This window comes from Schistocerca nitens, chromosome 9 (genome assembly GCF_023898315.1).
Source record: "Schistocerca nitens isolate TAMUIC-IGC-003100 chromosome 9, iqSchNite1.1, whole genome shotgun sequence".
Taxonomy (NCBI): domain Eukaryota; kingdom Metazoa; phylum Arthropoda; class Insecta; order Orthoptera; family Acrididae; genus Schistocerca; species Schistocerca nitens.
In genome coordinates this window covers 447,134,424-447,154,882 of record NC_064622.1, presented here as the reverse complement: position 1 = coordinate 447,154,882, position 20,459 = coordinate 447,134,424, and the positions used below count along the sequence as shown (strand labels likewise).

At 41.4% G+C, this 20,459-nt stretch overlaps 1 protein-coding gene across 1 annotated transcript in view; it reads left to right on the top strand.

Annotated features, from left to right (window-relative positions):
• LOC126203714 (ataxin-2) overlaps positions 1–20,459 on the top strand; it is a 126,043-nt gene that overhangs the window by 35,206 nt on the left and 70,378 nt on the right. Inside the window, exons 7-9 of the mRNA XM_049938089.1 lie at positions 954–1,231; positions 14,660–14,792; positions 16,652–17,088. Coding sequence (XP_049794046.1) covers positions 954–1,231; positions 14,660–14,792; positions 16,652–17,088 — 848 coding nt within the window. The remainder of the gene's footprint in view (positions 1–953; positions 1,232–14,659; positions 14,793–16,651; positions 17,089–20,459) is intronic.

Genomic DNA, 20,459 nt, shown 5'->3' with positions numbered 1-20,459 from the left:
CCACAGTAATAAAAGGTTGGAATAAATTGAGTCTCTCCACCAAAGATAGGTAAAGAAAGCCAAAAATGAAAGGAATAAGTTTGAAAAGGGAGATAAAGAAAGAGAAGCAGAGTGGGATGAAAAGGGAGATGAAGAAAGAGAAGCAGCAGAGGATGAAGTGTCACTTGAGGACCTAAGAAAGATCCTTTTGAAAATATGTGGACATTCCGGTTGTGGTGCAGAGGATATAGACAAGAGGCTTACTTGTGATCTTCGGACACTACATTCAAAATTCTCAGTGACGATATCATTCAGATTATGAGAGAAGAAACTGATGGCCAGGAGGATGATGTAGTCATTGAACCAGATGTAGGGCCATCAACTGGTGTATAAATGACAATTTCCTGGAAATTGTTTGGCACTGCCACTTTACCTTGATTGCTTATTCATGTCTTCTGTAGTAATGTATTAGTCATAAGAATCTACATTATATCATTCTTCCCCAGTATTGTAACAGTATTATGCTTATTTCCAAAGCTGCCACAGTGCTCTTTCCAGTAATGAAATTATTCATTAAAAGAAATATTGAATAAATGTGAAAAATCATAGTAGAAAAATTAAAATTTAGCTGTATTTATTTTTTAAGTGGATTCACTGTGCAGTAAACTGTGTTACCATTACGAGAGGAAAATTCGTAACCTTGGCTTTGCCTACTGTTTTGGCTGGTATTTCATTGACTTGAGGTTTGTGTTGTAGACTTTGTCACAGTTCCTGTTGGACAGCATGACATTCACAGAAATCATCCTTCATACTCCTTGTGGATTTGTCAATCAGCATGACCAGCCTGATGATACTATTTGAGAATCCTCATTTTCCATCTGCTGACCTGTGACTTCTCTTTGACAGACATAGTCATTTGTGAAACTGACATGATTTGAAGAACTCCTGTGTTTTAGCTAAATGATATTTTACAGGCACTCGAGCTTTCACAAACGTGGAATCTCAGGGACATCATCAGGGACCCACAAAGCAACACCCAGTGGCTATAACGCCATCATCTGTTCCGCCAGCACCGTTTCCGAGTGCAGGAGCAGGGACAAGTGTGCCTCCACAGGGTCAACCTCCACAACAGGCTCCGTTAGCCACAGTTCACCAAGCACAGAGCCCTTTACCTGCCTCGCCATCCCCAGTTCGGTCTCCTGCAAACGATGGGGTTGGAATTGTCCCATCTGTGACCGCTCCAACCACAAAGGTAATGACTTTGGCAATTGTAATTTTTTCCCACCATTTGTATGGAATATTTTTGCAGTTGAATGTGCAATTTCTTGAGTTTTTGATGTCTTAATAGTATGACGCTTCTAGTGCAGTAAAAGGAATTTGTATGTACTATTGACTTGACGACATAAGATTCCATGAAGTTACATAAGGACAAATTTGACACTAAATGCTAATTTTAGTTTGTGGGTAGATGGAGATTTTTAGATTTTTTAGTCTTTCTTTTCACTGATTCAGCAGTTCTCAATGGAGCAAGTTGCTCCATGGTTCCACTGTCTTTATATTATCATTATTGTTTTAGAGGATAAATTGTATTGCTGTTCCGTTGGGTAAAATAGAGCAGTTCTGTGAAGAGTGTGTGCTGAAATATGCATATTTCCAATAGTTAAAATTATTACATTTTTAATTTCAGTGTTGTAAGAAATCGATATAATGACAATGTATTTAGAAATAGTATACTATCAAATCTTACATCAAGGGATATGGTAGTTCTGTGTAGCTGGTGGTAGTATGTCATTGAGCATGTCTGTAGAATAAATTGAATTTGAAGCAGCATTGAAGAATATGGTATGAATAAACAGTTGAAAAATGTGGAAGAGCAATATGTTTGATACACACTGATGGGCCGAAACAGTATTGAACTTCTTATGGTGACACTGCAGACATGTGACATGATAAGGAAAGTATATATGCAGAGCAGAGGCAAATGGGAATCTTTCTAGCAAGTGTAGTGGCCATAAATGGGGCATCCACTGACATAAGCGACTTTGAAAAAGGACAATCATTGTGGCCCACAAGGAAGATTTTTTGTTAGTTTGCTAATCGTGAGGTTGAGGGAACCTGTTGTAATGACAGTGAAACCATGAGTACGATTTGTTGGGTGTCCATGCCTCATCACAGAAATGGAGGTCAGAGGCTTGTCCAGTCTGTGACAGATAACAAGAGTATAATTCTGGTGCAACCACAGGTGTTTCAGGGCACATTGTTCAGCACACATGGTTGACCTTGGAGCTCAGCATCAGATAACCCATATTTGTTCCCGTATTGACACAACATTGTCAGTTAAAATTGGAGTGGGCACAGGGTCATTGAGATTGGACCGTGAATCGATGGAAATGTCACCTGGTTGAATCATTTAATTTTGTTGATAACACAGTGTCAACAGTCCCATTCAGATATGCGATCACCCAGGTGACAGACTGCTCAAAGTGTACACTGTGCCACAGGTGCAAGCCGATGTGGGCTGCATTATGTGGTGGTAGTTGATTCCTTTGAGGCAGCTGTGGACTGCATAAACATTATTGTGAACCAGCTGCATCCCTAAATGCTTGATGTCTTCCCTGATGGTGATTGCTGGAAAACTGTTTGTGTCACAAGACCAGAATCGTGCTATAGTGGTTTGAAGAGCATGATAGTGAACTAGTGTTGATGTCTTGGTCACCAAATTTACCTGATCTGAAACTGATGGAGCACACTTGGGATGCTATTGGATGCCAGCTCCACTTCGACAAACCAGCAACCTGTAATTTATAGGAATAGTGTGATCTGTGCGGAGACATCTGATGCTACATAGCTTTAGAAATCTATCAAGGACTTGTGAATTCATACCATGCAATAATGCTGCTGTATTGCACTCCAAAGTTGAGCTAGTACATTATTAAGATGATGCTCATAGGGTTTTGGTTGATCAGTGTTTTAATTATATACTTTAAGTTTACTGTTATTTTGCTTTATTATTTAAATGTTTCATGAAAGTAGAATGTGAAGCTATTAAGCATTCTATAGATTCAAGGAAATTTAATAGTTGAAATTGTGCCAAGTTAACAGGGAACACAAATCGGTTTTGGATTTTATGTTTTTCTTGATATCAGCTAGTATTCAGAGGGAGAGGGGCTGAGAAGGAAGTCTGTGTGTGTGTGTGTGTGTGTGTGTGTGTGTGTGTGTGTTTTACAGACACTATTATATATTGTGTACCATTAATTTTAGTACAAAGGGGGCATCTTATGGGGCAGCTGCAACTACAAAAGTCAATTTTGTAAAATGAAGAAACTGCCCAGCGGCTGCTGAATCAACAATATTTTATTGCATACATAATTTCAGAACACTTAAAGTTCCATCATGTGGTTTAAAAAATATCACTTAACCATATGAGGTTATCCTCACCCCCCACTGTTGTCATGGAACAGAAGTTCTGTGTCAATGGAATAAAAATGGGGACATAAATTCCATAAAAACCATTCCCCTCGTATCACCTGACTGGGAACACTTGATAGGAAAACTGTGCAATAGTAAATACTTACTAGCCATGATTTGGCACATGCGGGAATGGCTTTTGTGGAATTTATGTCCTCTTTTTACTCTGCTGATACAGAACTTTCATTCCATGGCAGCAGTGGGGGTGAGGATAAGCGATTTGATATTTTTATTTCAGATGATTGAACTTTGTTCCGAAAACAGCCGCGTGATAAAATATTGTTGATTCAGCACCTCTTGTGCCATTTCTAGATTCTACAAAATTAATTTTAGTGTAGTGTTACTTGAACATATGTATATGCCTTTTACTTATTATAAAGTACTATGTATCAAAAATCTGGTAAGATAATTTTTACCTTAGATGATGGGGTAGCATGCAGTGCACTAAACTGATAAGAAATATTACAGTTTCAAGATTTTGCTCTTAGTTTGATAAGTGTGTGTTTGACACACACACACACACACACACACACACACACACACACACACACACACACACACACACACACTTGAACACTACTTTCTTGGCTGCTATGTTGATCACTATTTCTTAATTCTTTGGGTTCAGGATTTTGTCCAGATGTTTTTGTTTTTCCAGCCAAGAGAGCAGAAGTGGGTAACAGAAGTAGAACAGGCAGTGAAAGGAGAAATAATTTATAACTTTAGATGAGGAGAGTTCTATACAGTGGCCAAAATGAGTGGAGACAGAATTATCTTTGATGGGTTACTCGTGCTGATAATATCCAGTTATTGTGTTGTGGTTTGTGTATAATCTCAATGATCTATTTGAAGAATGAATGTTGTTCAGTTACACTGCTGTGTCAAAAAGTTTCATTATAATGAAGACATAATTTCCCTTGTAGTTAAACTGTCAAGTAATGCTGCAAGTTACCCATGTCAACTAAATCACTCTCCTATTATAGATATTTTCAAAAGCTAGTATGAACTGAAGAAGGTAAGAGCTTCTGTACTCTTTCACGTCATGAGGTATTTTGTTTGTTTCTCGTGTGTTTGCTGCCAGGCTGGTAATTTGTTTGGCACTTACAAACTGTCAGGAGAGACTTAAGTCATACTACTTCTGCAGGATAGTGGTTGGTGTTGGAAGCACTCAGTCTCTATTGGTAAAATTCCATGAAACTCGTCTGTATTATTCCTGTTACTTGCAGAGTAAAAATGTAAAATGAGAACCAACCCAAGAGCTACCATTATTTTTCAGGCAAGCGTCCAGATTATTATTAACTCTTGTAACGATATTCCATTTGACAACCTTTCAACGATTCTCAAGGTGAGCACTTTCAAGTTTTTTTTAAAGCACTTTATACTGTGGAGCAAACTAGCATGCATCATAGATAACACTGTTGGCAATGAACGTTAGTCATAGATAAGACTTTACACATCTGAGAGTAAAACAGCTGAAATATTGGTACAATAATTAATAATATCCTGGATGCACTCCCAAGAAATAAATAACTCCGTCCAAACAGGCCTTGGAAGGCCTCGGTACCAACCTGCCTCTGTGTCATCCTCAGTCCGCAGGCGTCACTGGATGCAGAGTTGGAGGGGCATGTGGTCAAGCACACTGCTCTCCTGGTCATATGTCAGTTTATGAGACCAGAGCCGCTACTTCTTGCCTCACAAGGGCTGAGGGCACCCCGCTTTCCAACAGTGCTCGGCAGACGGGGATGGTCACCCATCCAAGTGCTAGCCCAGCCTGACGGTGCTTAAATTCAGTGATCTGACTGGAACCGGTGTTACCACTGCGGCAAGGCCAGGAAAGCTTCAAGAAACACAGCCCAAAGAGTCGTGTACCATAATAGATGTGGCCCAGTAAAGATTTTATGGCCTTGTTTAATTTGAGAAGACTCGCAACAGTAATTTACCCTCTCCATCTGAACAGGCTTCAGAGGGCCCAGCAGCACCGACTGACTGCTGTGTCATCCACAGCTTACAGGTGTCAATAGATTAGATGCTGATATGGAAGGGTATGTGGTCAGCGCACCACTCTCCTGGCCGTTGTCAGTTTTCATGACCGGAAACACTACTTCTGAATCAAGTAGCTCCTCAATTGGCCACATGAGGCCTGAATGCACCCCACTTGCCAGCTACATTCGGCAGACCTGGACAGTGGCCCATCCCAGTGCTAGCCAATGCCGACATCAGTTAACTTTGGTGATCTGATGGGAATCAGCATTACCACTGCAGCAAGGCCTTTGGCAGAGTTACTTGTAATTAACCCCTACTTAACATGGAATCTGAAGCAATGCGCCAGTGCAGATTGTCTTAAAATACCTGAGACACATCCAGATGTGAGTCATGTAAAATTGACATTGAATGCCAAAGACCGCTTGTGAATCTGATAAATGTAGACTGAATTTTATCATGTATTGCTAGTGCTTCATGTTAAAATACATGTAATCTCTCAACAGCTGGATTGCTACACACCCTTAGGAGTGCCAACAGATGAGTGATAGGGATGATGTATGGTGGGGTAGTTTGTGTCTACAAAGAAATGACAAACATACCCAGCAGCAGTTAATTTATCTACAAGATTGTTGATTCCAAAGCCATAGTTGTAATGCTCTTCTTTTGTCAGCACACGCTGGGCTTGGTATTGGCTAGAAACTTGTAGTCTATTGGAAGTTGATGTGCTGAAGTCTGTGGAGTTGGTAGCAGTCACTTAAGATTTTACCATTAAAACTTTAAACACACATTTGATTTGGAAGTTTGTCATTATGTTCTATTGCAGTGGCTGGAAGGTTTTCAGTTGAGTACTTGAAAAAAGGATTAATGATAACTTGGCTGTGTGCTTGATCACTGACTGAACATTAAGACCAAAAGAAAAGCTTATGGAACAAGATCTTACTGCTGTTTAATGTCACTATCTTTTTAGCGGTGTAGCTATATTAAGCTGAGACTTTCTAGTAGTAGTGGTGTGTGTGTGTGTGTGTGTGTGTGTGTGTGTGTGTGTGTGTGTGTGTGTGTGTGTGTGTGTTGACATTATTCTGATCATTCCTTCTTTATGCCATAATTGTAGTTCTGGGAGTGTGACAGTTGTTGGCTTGTGATCACAGAATCTTCCCCCTCCCTCCCTCCCTCCCACCCTCCCTCCCTCCTCCTCCTCCTCCTCCTCCTCCTCCTCCTCCTTCTTCTTATCATCATTGTCTTATAGTCATTGGACGTGTTTGTGCTGGCATTTGTGTAAGTTGGTGTACAGACTTTCACTAATCTTTGTTTCTAACTAAACATAAGTTTCTTTAAAAGTGTTGTGCATTTGTCTTAACAGTACTGTCTTCTTATTTTGTTTGAGCTGTTTTATAGTTCTCATGTCCGTAAGCACTTTGTAAATTGGTTCCATTGTTTGTTTGGCATGAATATTTTCATGTCTCTGATCTTTCCAATTGATGTGTCCTGTCCCAATGGAAATATCACACTAAAATATATCACACACACCATTAAAAATTTTATTGCAAAGTATGTCACACAGGTAATGCCAATGAATCTATATAGCACAATCAGTAACTTCCACAGAAACAAACTCGAGTCTTCTTGCAGTGAGTGACTGACAATAAAGAGTTCCACAAAATCAAAGTTCATAAGTTTAATTTGGTCAGAATCTGAAGTATAACATAAAGTTTCTCGATTACTTGAACAAACTTAAGTTTTGAAATAGGAACCAGAACTTAAAGTGTGGAGTCCTAGGCAGACATTAAAGTCCAAAAGTTGTAAAGCAATCACAACATTTGGAATTTTGTGGGGTCGTATTTCACTAAAGTCCCAATGAGAGAACCAAAGAAACTGTTTGGACAAATATTACCAGCACCAAGTCCGACACTGTCAAAGCGGTGAAGAAGCAGAGAGTATATCAAGGCCTCCCAGCAATACACCATTACATTGACAAAGTCTAATTCCTTGGTGATGTGCAGAGTGGAGAGACATTCATGTTGAGTGATGTCATCGTGAAATCTCTCCAGAGCTGCTCATTGCACTGGAAGTGGCCTCTGAAGCCAGTGCGCAAGCCTAAATAATTGCCTCGCAGAGTGATTCCCAATGTGTGATTGGCTGCAGTTGATTTTTGCAGCAGTAGGAGATAGTTTGGCCTGTGTACACAAGTTGCAGCTGTGTACACGTCTGTATGCAGATCCAGCCCCTGTTGCCACCCTCTGGTGGTCTGGTGATGTGGCTCACGAGTTTGAGTTGCTGCTGGATCTGGTCTGTTGGTGCCTGATGTTCGTGTCACCACAGCACCAATCGGTAGTGTTTTTTGTTTGTTTGCAGCCAAATATTGTAACATAAAGCATAGTCTTCACTGCAACAATATTTGATGTGTACAGTGCTGACTGACAGCGAGGCTGATTAACAGAAATGCAACTTCATCTCCCAACTTTTTATTCTCATGAAGGTTAAGTTTTCGAAGCACGCATTGTGCCCTATTTTCTCTTGTAACCTCTGATTTTAAAGTTGGCAACTAGCAGTTAGTGATGTGAGACATGGTCTTCTAGTAACAATTTGAAAGTCATCTTTCTACAGTAATATATGATCAATCTGGTTTTTATGGCTTCTACTTTTGTATGATAGGGAGGAAGGTTTCTTGGAAAATGGATTCCAAATATTGAAACCATATGCTTTAGCAAAATCTGATACTTTGTATTTTATTTCTGGCATCGAAGTCATGATTTGCATGAATATTATGCCCATCTGCCTGAGTATTACATAATATCCATTGAGTTCGCCATGAACAAGTGCCTTTTTTGCTGGCTGTGTTGCTGAAGTGTGGCACAAAGTAGGTGAATAAGCCGAAAATTGTAACTTTGGTGGATTTGATGATTCCCGTAAAACTTCCGTACTCAGCCCTATCTTGTATCGTACAATACCATAACAGAATGGTGCTGGAATTACACAGAAAGACAAAGGGAAGGAGTAAGATCAAGTAGAAATGGGCTCAAGCTGTGTGTGAAGCTGATCGCTGAATAGATTTTGCTTGGTTACTTCCATAACAAAAACTCCTGGCAAGCTTGGTCTAGAAAAAGTCATCAGTAACAATGAAAACTACGTACACAGTACAATTTCACAGAAAGAATGTAGCAAGGTGATAGTGCAGTTGATAAGTCTCGGTCTTGGCCCTACCAACTGTGGATCTTGGCCCTACCAACTGTGGATACATTACTTAATCTAAAATATACACACAAAAAACATACACTAAAATGTTTTCAGGCTTTCTTTATTCTGTTTTAGCGTACTGTGTTGCCTTCTAAAAAAATATAAAAATTGGCTTAATATCCTCTACTTCAGTAAAGTCCATAAAGTGGCGAATATTTAAATATTTTAAATTTGTTGATTATTGAATCTTTTAAACTGCATTCTCATGGTTTTTTGTGATTAGTATGCCCCCTTCTCGATGTGTGTGGCAATCAACCACAACAACATGTGGCCAGGTTCCCTTCTGTGGTCAGCTTAGGAGTTGTTACCATACATCACCCCCCCCCCCCCCCCCTCCGAAGAACCATGGACCTTGCCGTTGGTGGGGAGGCTTGCGTGCCTCAACGATACAGATAGCCGTACCGTAGGTGCAACCAAGACGGAGGGGTATCTGTTAAGAGGCCAGACAAACGTGTGGTTCCTGAAGAGGGGCAGCAGCCTTTTCAGTAGTTGCAGGGGCAACAGTCTGGATGATTGACTGATCTGGCCTTGTAACACTAACCAAAACGGCCTTGCTGTTTTGGTACTGCGAATGGCTGAAAGCAAGGGGAAACTACAGCCGTAATTTTTCCCGAGGGCATACAGCTTTACTGTATGATTAAATGATGGTATTCTCTTGGGTAAAATATTCCGGAGGTAAAATAGTCCCCCATTCGGATCTCCGGGCGGGGACTACTCAAGAGGATGTTATCAGGAGAAAGAAAACTGGCGTTCTACGGGTCGGAGTGTGGAATGTCAGATCCCTTAATCGGGCAGGTAGGTTAGAAAATTAAAAAAGGGAAATGGATAGATTAAAGTTAGATATAGTGGGAATTAGTGAAGTTCGGTGGCAGGAGGAACAAGACTTTTGGTCAGTTGAATGCAGGGTTATAAACACAAAATCGAATAGGGGTAATGCAGGAGTAGGTTTAATAATGAATAAAAAAAAAATAGGAGTGTGGTTAAGCTACTACAAACAGCATAGTAAACGCATTATTGTGGCCAAGATAAACACAAAGCCCAAACCTACTACAGTAGTACAAGTTTATATGCCAACTAGCTCTGCAGATGATGAAGAAATTGATGAAATGTATGATGAGATAAAAGAAATTATTCAGGTAGTGAAGGGAGACGAAAATTTAATAGTCATGGGTGACTGGAATTCGAGTGTAGGAAAAGGGAGAGAAGGAAACGTAGTAGGTGAATATGGATTGGAGCTAAGAAATGACAGAGGAAGCCGCCTGGTAGAATTTTGCACAGAGCACAACTTAATCATAGCTAACGCTTGGTTTAAGAATCATGATAGAAGGTTGTATACATGGAAGAACCCTGGAGATACTAAAAGGTTTCAGATAGATCATATAATGGTGAGACAAAGATTTACGAACCAGATTTTAAAATGTAAGGATGTAGAGGCTTATCTCACGAGGGGTAAGATAGATACTGCCTACATGAAAATTAGAGAGACCTTTGGAGGGAGGAGAACCACTTGCATGAATATCAAGAGCTTTGATGGAAACCCAGTTCTAAGCAAAGAAGGGAAAACAGAAAGGTGGAAGGAGTATATAGAGGGTCTATACAATGGCGATGTACTTGACGACAATATTATGGAAATGGAAGAGGATGTAGATGAAGATGAAATGGGAGATACGATACTGCGTGAAGAGTTTGACAGAGTAGTGAAAGACCTGAGCCGAAACAAGGCCCTGGGAGTAGACAGTATTCCATTAGAACTACTGACGGCCTTCGGAGAGCCAGTCATGACAAAACTACCATCTGGTGAGCAAAATGTATGAGACAGGCGAAATACCCTCAGACTTCAAGAAGAATATAATAATTCCAATCCCAAAGAAAGCAGGTGTTGACAGATGTGAAAATTACCGAACTATCAGTTTAATAAGTCACGGCTGCAAAATACTAATGCGGATTCTTTACAGACAAATGGAAAAAATAGTAGAAGCCGACCTCGGGGAAGATCAGTTTGGATTCCGTAGAAATGTTGGAACACGTGAGGCAATACTGACCCTACGACTTATCTTAGAAGCTAGATTAAGGAAAAGAAAACCTACGTTTCTAGCATTTGTAGACTTAGAGAAAGCTTTTTACAATGTTGACTGCAATACTCTTTCAAATTCTGAAGGTGGCAGTGGTAAAATACAGGGAGCGAAAGGCTATTCACAATTTGTACAGAAACCAGATGGCAGTTTTAAGAGTCGAGGGGCATGAAAGGGAAGCAGTGGTTGGGAAGGGAGTGAGACAGGATTGTAGCCTCTCCCCGACGTTATTCAATCTGTATATTGAGCAAGCAGTAAAGGAAACAAAAGAAAAATTCGGAGTAGGTATTAAAATCCATGGAGAAGAAATAAAAACTTTGAGGTTCGCCGATGACATTTTAATTCTGTCAGAGACAGCAAAGGACTTGGAAGAGCAGTTGCACGGAATGGACAGTGTCTTGAAAGAAGGGTATAAGATGAACATCAACAAAAGCAAAACGGGAATAATGGAATGTAGTCGAATGAAGTCGGGTGATGCTGAGGGAATTAGATTAGGAAATGAGACACTTAAAGTAGTAAAGGAGTTTTGCTATTTGGGGAGCAAAATAACTGATGATGGTCAAAGTCGAGAGGATATAAAATGTAGACTGGCAATGGCAAGGAAAGCGTTTCTGAAGAAGAGAAATTTGTTAACATGGAGTATAGGTTTAAGTGTCAGGAAGTCATTTCTGAAAGTATTTGTATGGAGTGTAGCCATGTATGGAAGTGAAACATGGACGATAAATAGTTTGGACAAGAAGAGAATAGAAGCTTTCGAAATGTGGTGCTACAGAAGAATGCTGAAGATAAGGTGGGTAGATCACATAACTAACGAGGAAGTATTGAATAGAATTGGTGAGAAGAGGAGTTTGTGGCACAACTTGACTAGAAGAAGGGATTGGTTGGTAGGACATATTCTGAGGCTTCAAGAGATCACCAGCGTGGAGGGTAAAAATTATAGAGGGAGACCAAGAGATGAGTACACTAAGGAGATTCAGAAGGATGTTGGCTGCAGTAGGTACTGGGAGATGAAGAAACTTGCACAGGATAGAGTAGCATGGAAAGCTGCATCAAACCTGTCTCAGGACTGAAGACCACAACAACAACAACAACATATACATCACCTTTCCTGTAAGTCTCTTAGGAAGTAATAAAATTTGTTTTCCAAAGTAGTACAAACAATTCATTGAATACAAGTTCAATCGTTGCTGAGGACCTGTTTTCCCCTTTTGGCTATATTTAAACTTAAAACAAATGGTTGTTTTAATTCAGAAGCAGCGGAATTTTCCAGCCAGTGAACAGAGCACTTCTCTGATTAAGATGTTTCTCAACATTTGTTTTTCTTTTCCCACCCAGTATGATGATTACAAAGTCAGCGGAATATTGATTTCAAATTTTCCTGGGCATTCATAGCTGTCCGACCCATACTTAATAAATCTGCCATTAGAACCAACTAGGTATTTAGTGTAGGAGTAGAGCAGAAAATAACTGTTTGCATGTTGAAGACTTTTGGCATGATCGAAGTATGTTGACAGGTTTTGTTTTATAGTTGCCATAGTGCAGAACGCAGACACTATAAACCTTTCGTTGGCCAAAAGTGTAAACAAATTAGAATTATACTACCAGAGGGGAGAGGAGGAGGGCAGGGAAAGGAGGCCAGTCTCTCTCTCATAGGGCAGCCAGCATATATCAGTTTGCAGGTTTTCTATGGAAGTAGAACTAACACATGGTCATTGCGATTGCCAATCCCTTCTGGTGTTGTGAGAGTCACAATCAAACTCTGTGATGAACCAGGATCAGTGTCTTCATTCATTTCAAAATAAGAATGCAAGATAATGAGCAACATACAACATAAGCTGTTCAGTAACAGCTGCCACACAATTCCATGCTGAACCTGGCAGTGTCATAAACGAGGTAGTTCAGGCCCAATCTCTGGAGAACTGCCTCATTAAAGTTTCGGCATTACCACAATTCATCAACTTTAGCTAGCAGACATAGGTGTGTTTTCTTTGTTCTAAGATGCTGGGTCAAACAACAGTGTCACATGTTGCATTACGTTTTGTGTATCTTATAAGAAACCATACTACTGTACACAGGTATTGTGGTACTGGAGCATCAAGTGCATAGATGTGTCACTGTGTTTGTACACTTTTTATTTTTCACATACATTCTTGTGTACATGATCTTTCCAAATTGTGCTGTCAGATGATCAGCAATACCAGTACACAAAAATAGGTAACATATTCAATATTTATATGCAGCAAATAAAGCTATTTCTAATAAATTAGTTCATCTGGATATAATTTGCTCTGAAATAGCATTTATTAGGTAATTTCATTTTTTTTATATTTTGATGCAGAATTTGCATTTATTGCAAATATGAATTTTTCAGGTCCCTAATCATCACTGTAGCAAAAATGACTGAAACTCAACTAAAAGGGAAGAATTTTACAGTTTGATTCTCTAGGATTCAGAACATAGTTTCTATTTGTTAACTGTTTTTGTCCTTTGAAGTCCCTGCTCCTTTATTGACCAAAACTCTCATGTATTGACAGAAAACTAAAGATTACACTCAAGTAACATTTGTCAATCTCTGGATTCAAAAAACTCCACTCAGAAGCAGTAGCTGACAGAGCTATTCTACACAGTAACTTTGAATGTTGTGCTGTTTCCTTTATTTGTGATAAAACAGGTTCTGAAACAGTTCCTAATGCTTTTCAAACCAGTCCATTGTTTTTCCACCCTTCATGTAAGACTTAAAATGTTTATGTGCTTTGGTATAACGGTGAGGGAAAAAGTGTCCAGTGTTTCTGCTTAAGAATCCTCTTCCAGGCACCTGTAGTGTGTGTGTATGTGTGTGTGTGTGTGTGTGCGTGTGTGTGTGTGAGAGAGAGAGAGAGAGAGAGAGAGAGAGAGAGAGAGAGAGAGAGAGAGAGAGAATCATGTGAAGACCAAAGTGGAGATAATTACTACTCACTATATAGTGGAGATGCCGAGTTGTGTGCACGCGCGCGCGCGCGCGCGCGCGCGCACACACACACACACACACACACACACACACACACACACACACACAATCATTGCATGGGCAATTCACATGTACATGACCACATTCTCTGGCTGCTGAGCCCCCAGTCTTGTTGGCTGAAAGCTCACTTTCTGACAGTCTTTTTGTAGTTCCTATCAGTGACTCAGCATCTCCGCTGTATGGTAAGTAGCAATGGGGAAAGATGGCGGGGGCTGACATGCTTGCAGATGATGATATTTAACATCTTTCAGCATCATTATATATTTAATTATTAGAAAAACGATGAAGCTGAAATGTAGAATATGGGAAAAAGACAAAGGTTATTGATGGTAGAAAGTCTGTTTAAATTGTGGAAGTTACAAGATGCAACAAAGTTTTACATAAAAATAAAAATGGATGAAGAACTCAGCTTGAAATCTCTGTGTGGTACTAATAATGTAATAAAATTGATCGTTTGAAGAAATCTGAGCGAAATCAGGAGTGCAGATGGAAATAAAAGGCAGTCAAAGTGAAAGAAATGCAAAATAAAAGGGAAAAGAAGTGATAAAATATTGAAATAAGTAAAAAATGTTGACTGACAACACTTAGAATGTAATAATGAATGAAGGAATAGTGTGTGAAAGGACTAACATAAATTAAGACAAAATTACTTGAAAGCTCTGTACGCATAGGGGAACTACTACTCATCTTCATAGTCACTGTAAATGGGTGGATTTCGGCGATTGTCTGGTTGTGTATGTTAGTGCTGCTTTAGAAAATTGATAGCTCAGAAGTTTGTGACATTTCTTGTTGTTTTTGTATATACACTGCTCAGCAGTTGGCTTCAGGTTGATCTTTCTTTTTGTGTTATTTTTTGTGGCTGGTGTCTAAAACAATTACTTTTGAATATATCAGCAAAGGAAATATTTTTCCACAGATTGCAGATCATCAGACAGCCCCCTCTTCTGTATCGCAGCAACAGCAGCAGCTGCCACAACCAGCTCTGCCAACCACAGCTCCTAATCAATCCCAAGGGTCACTGCCACGAAGCAAGGTTCCAGCTGGACGTGGTAAATATTGAAGATTACTGAATAAAAGATTTCATTTCCCTGTTGTATACAAGTTACCTTAGTTAGCAGCTAATGCAATTATGGAGTCTAATATTTTGATTAAATGAAACTTTGTTAAATATTATTACATGCTTACATATTGACACAAGTATAGAATTTTTTTCTCGTATCGACGCAGAAAATTTGTTCCCAAATCACTTGAACCATCTGTTACTTAATTTTTTAAAAATTAATTATTCCTAAACTTGAATGGCAGCCATGCTTCAGTTTTTTATGTGACAAGTTGGACATGGAAAATGTAATAATGTGTGACAGTTGGGTTAGATTAAAAGGCTTGTTTCCAACAGTTGTTGTGGTGCTGCCCCAACAACTGTTAAAAATGAGCCTTTTAGTCTAACACATTTTAACAATATCATGAGAAGGGTGGGTTGCTACTCACTGTAAACGTGTCATATTGACTTGCAGACAGGCACAAAGAAAAGCCTAGTGTACATAAGCTTTCGGCCAGAGCCTTCTTAAGAGAATAAAAAAACATTCCAGCCGTATGAAAATTCTGTCATACGTATGTGAATGTGTGTGTATTTTTCTTCTCAGAAGAAGGCTTTGGCTGAAAGCTTATATACAACAGTATTTTCTTTGTGTAACTTTCTGTTGTTAAGCTTACTTTTTTTCTACATTTAGAGCAAGCTTCCATTCATCATACCAACTACAAATTTTGTCATCTTGTGTGTCCTCCGATTCACTAAACGATAACTTCCCATACACCACAGTGTCATCAGCAGAAAGCAGACTGCTGCTCACCCTGTCTTTCATATTGATTGCATGTAAAGAGAAAAAGAACAGGCCCTTCACACTTCCCTTGGGTATTGCTGACGATACCCTTGTCTCTGAACACTTACTGTCAAGGACAATGTACTGGGTTCTATTGCGTACGTAGTTTTTGAACCATTCAAATAAATGGGAACTATTCTATATGCTTCTACCTTTAACAGTCTGCAGTGGGGCACCATGTCAAACGCTTTTTGGAAATCTAGGAATGTGGAGTCTGTCTGTCTGCCATTCATTCCTGGTTTGCAAGATATTGTGTGAGAAAGAGGCAAGCTGAGGGTGTAAGAGCGATGCTTTCTAAATTCGTGCTGATTTGTGGACAGAGGTTGATGTTTGCTTTTTACCTTAAAGTAAGAAAAACTAAATATAAATGTTGAGTCATTATGGACAGAGTATGGATACAAAATCTGTGTTAAGACCAAGCAACAGAGACTAAAATGATGACTTGTAGAAAGCAGAGTACTGATTTTTAAATATAAAAAATATGGAAGGATTGAGAACCATCTCTTCCTAGGCATCGGTGTTTGTCATTGTATACATTTTAGAATTGCAGATTTGTCAGCTAAATATCTCTCTGTGCTGTAGTTTATTTTCATGGAATGGAAAGCCAGAGGCTATACTCAGTTTACAGATGTAAATCTTTTTAAAACCTCTACCACCTAACTGTTTCTGGGGCACCCATGCTCTCACTGTAAGCACAAACCCCCCTCCCCCCCCTTCCCCCTGCCCTTTTATTTTTACCTATTTCTACACCCATAGTCCCTTCCTGTTGACTTTATTATTCTGTTTGTGTGGTTCCTCCCTTGTTTATGCCACCTTAGATCTTGGGACCAATAACCTCACTGTTTGGTCCCCTCCCCCAACCATCTACCGCCAACCATCCGCAAAGAAAGTTGGAATGCTCACAAGTGGGTGGTAGGGACCAGGTTAATGACCATTGCTGTAGTGCAACATTTATTTCCATGAACTTTGCATAATATGTGGAACAGTCAATTAGAGAATAGTTGTTTTTCTAGTTTTTTCTGTCGAAGGTCGGGAAGAACAACTGGCAGAGCTGAAGAAATTTGGACAAGACTTCAAACTGGCTGAAGTGGATAGCTCCGACAGGAAACAGCACCAAAATTCTACTGCTCCACCATCATCTGTTTCCCAACCATTGCCGCAGCATCAGGTTCAGACACCACAGCCACAGCAGCAGCCTCTCGTCCAGCAGCAGCAACAGTCAGCACCTTCTGCCCAACAGCAGCAGCAGCAACAACAACAACAACCACCTGCACTGCCCACACAGCAGCAGCAGCAGCAGCCAGCTGCAGTGCAACCGCAGCAACAGCAGCTGCCACAGCAGACGGAAGAACATAAGGAGCAGGGAGAAAGTGCTGACAAAGTGTCAAATGCCCTCAAGAAGTCTACACTAAACCCGAACGCAAAGGAGTTTGTGTATAATCCCAATGCCAAACCATTTACTCCTGTAAGTAAAGTTTTATTTTATGATTTATATGTGTTTGTTTCATTGCCAGAAATACTCCATTTATATGGGAAGCTACACAGAAAAGATATATTGCATCCAGAGAGTATTGAGAGTTTTGGCTGGGCCAGAGATATATTATCGCTTTAGAATATGTTAGGTTCCAGCCAACAGTTACTGTAACAGAATTGCAGTAGCATGAAACTCGCAGCTGTTTTATTTTATGTCTCTGTTTAATGGTGGTAGATTCATGTGAGCGTTACCGTAAAATCTCAGGATTCAGAATTGTGGCACTTACAGATTGAAGATACGTCTGGGACAAAGACTCTCATGTACAGTCTGAGAGAAGACTGTCAGTCCAATATTTAACTACTATTCTGTTTATCTTGTATATAAAAATAACTGAGTTGTTCTATTCAGTGAATATTATATTTAATAATAAGTTTGTTTATAAATAACTCATCTGCCACCAGTCACGATTTTCTTTATTTTTTGCACGATGTGTTTCAGGAAATGATTCCCATTTTCAAGTGCATTTTTTGTGTTTGTTATGTCGTTCCTATGTGATGTTGTCGATATGTGAGACTCTGCTTCATTTTGTTGACTTTGTTTCCTTATGGTCCATTTGTGCAGAGTGTCACACCCACTAAACATCACACACAACTTGTTGTATACTTTTAAACATCGAAAAAATTTTGAAGTTATTTGGTTGGATCTTTTTCAATATGCTTATTATTATTAGCATCAAAAAATTCATGTGTTTTGTCTATGTATTCCTTTGCTCCCCTTGAGGTTTGACCTCCATTTCCAACGTTTTTCATTCCATGTGAGCCATTTGGGGATGAACTCCCAACCTAGTTTCCATGTTGCAGGCTCCTCCCCCCCCCCCTCCCCCTTTCCCCTTACACCCTGGCCCCCTTCCTGCTAGGTCACCAGCACGATAGCCAGTCCATGTGGTGGGGCTGTTAAGTACCCACTTGGCTGAGCCCCCTGACAACACAGGGATCACACTGGTAGTACCTGAGCTGTAAACGCCTCGTATATGCCAATGAGTCATCACTTTTGGGCATCAGAATCCTGGCAATAGCCGCTGTGCCAGACGGCCCTTGCTGTGGCTGTGTGGCACCCATGGGGCGAGCCCCTGGTCGGTGTGGATGGTACTAGGGTGGACACCTTGCACATGAAGCAACAAAAGCATCTTTTTCGTGTGGACGATTGAAGATACTCATGGCGAAGTGGAATCCTTGAGTAAAATGCAGTCTGGTTCTTTGCTCATAAAGCCATCTTCTGCTGCCCAGTCTGAAGCCCTGCGTGCTTGTGACCATTTCAGTGACATCCCAGTCTCCATCGCACCCCATCAATCTTTGAACTCGGTACAGGGCATTATTTTCCACCGGGATCTTCTCCTCCAAACTCACGGGGAGCTCCGTGCAAACCTTGAGCAGCGAGGAGTTCGATTTATCCGCCATGTACAATGAGGGTCTAAAAACAATCGCACCGATACAGGCACCTTTATCCTGGCCTTAGAGGGGCATTCCCTCCCAGAGAAGGTCAAGGTGATGGTCTATTGGTGCGATGTAAAACCTTACATATGTCTTGGACACGTCTTTCCCGCTACCCCCATGATCCCCTCTGCGGTGACTGTGGGTGCCCCCTCCATTAGGGGAGTGCCTGTGCTCCTGCACCAGTTTGCATAAATTGTAATGCGCTGCATCCTCCACGCTCGCCAGTATGCCCGGTGTATGTGAAACCTTCTACTTTTGCTTGAGTTCCGTCAATTCCCCCTCCTACCCCCTCTTCTTCCCAGCCCCATCCCATTCGCTCCTACACCTTCCTCCTCACCCTCCCTCTCCCACTCCCCTTCCCCCTCCCCATCAGTACCCACACGCACCCCATCGGGTGCTGCTCCCCCTCCCCCGCCAGAGAAGCACTCCTCTTCTTTGGCAGCCGCAGGTGCTGGAGCTCCCTCCTGAGACTCCTCTTCCCAGCAGCCCCCTGAAAGGCAACCTGTAGCTCCACATCGGCCGCGCAGTCAGCAGCTGGTGGGCGCCAAGATTGCCAGGTATAATTCCGTGCCTGACCTCGCCGCAGTCTGCCCTTCTCTTCCTTTACAAGAGAAGAAGCAGAAACACAAGACCAAGGGCACCTCTGGTACCCCCTGAGGTGCTGCCTTCCCCTCCTCCAGACAGTGAACCAACAGTCTGTCTCCACCTATATGAACATTACCCAATCCTTATCGGTGACGGATGGCGACTCAGTGGCATGACCGTCTCCGGTCTGTTCACTTCCCATTTGGACTCCAGCTTGAGAATCATCCAGTGGAATTGTAATGGATATTTGCATCACCTCCTGGAGTTGCAGCCCCTTCTTTCCACCTACTCTGCTGCTTGCATTTCTCTCCTGGAGACCCATTTTGTCAATTCTTACTCACCCACCCTTTGTGGGTTCCACACTTTGTCTGAACCGAATTGGCCCCTTGTGGGTTTCTATTGGTGTTTGCACCTTGGTCCGCAAGGACATTGTTTGTAAATGGGTTCCCCTACATACCACTCTGGAAGCAATTACTGTCAGGGTCCATCTGGCCACTCCAATCACAATCTGCAATCTCTACCTCCCACCTGACACGCTGCCCACATCCCTTGCCCTAACCACCCTTCTTCAACAACTCCCTTCTCCCTTCCTGCTTCTAGGGGACTTTAATGCCCACAACCCTCTTTGCGGTAGTCACACGACTACTGCGCTGGGCAGGACAGTTGAAGCTATTCTGGCAGGGCTTGACCTCTGTCTCCGAAACACCAGCACTGCCACACACTTTGGAGTGGCACACGGCACTTTCTCTGCCGTTGACCTCTTCATCTGCAGTCCCGGCCTTCTTCCCTCCATTCAGTGGGGTGTCCATGATGACTTGTGTGACAGCGATAGTTACCCGATTGTTTTGACCTTCCTTCAGTGTATCTCGCCCCGCCACCCTCCCAGGTGGGCCTTCTCTAAAGCTGATTGGGGTGCCTTCTTCTCTGCTGCCATTCCCCCCTGTACTACCACACAGCAGTATTCATGAGTCTACACAGACTTTGACTACCGCCATTCTTTCCGAATCTGTTTCAGCCATCCCTTGTTCCTCGGGTTTCCCCTGTCGGAAGGAGGTCCCTTGGTAGACCCAGGAAATTGCTGCAACCATAAAAGACCGCGCCGTGCTCTTCAACACTTTAAGTGGCACCCTTCTCTGCTCTCCTGCTGGTCTTTAAACGATTCCGCTCCCGGGCCCGTTACCTAATCAAATTTCAGAAACGGATTTGCTGAAGACGATTTGTAGTTGCCATAGGACCGCACGCCCCCCCTCCCCCCTCCCCCCCCCATCCCATTGGCCATTGTCC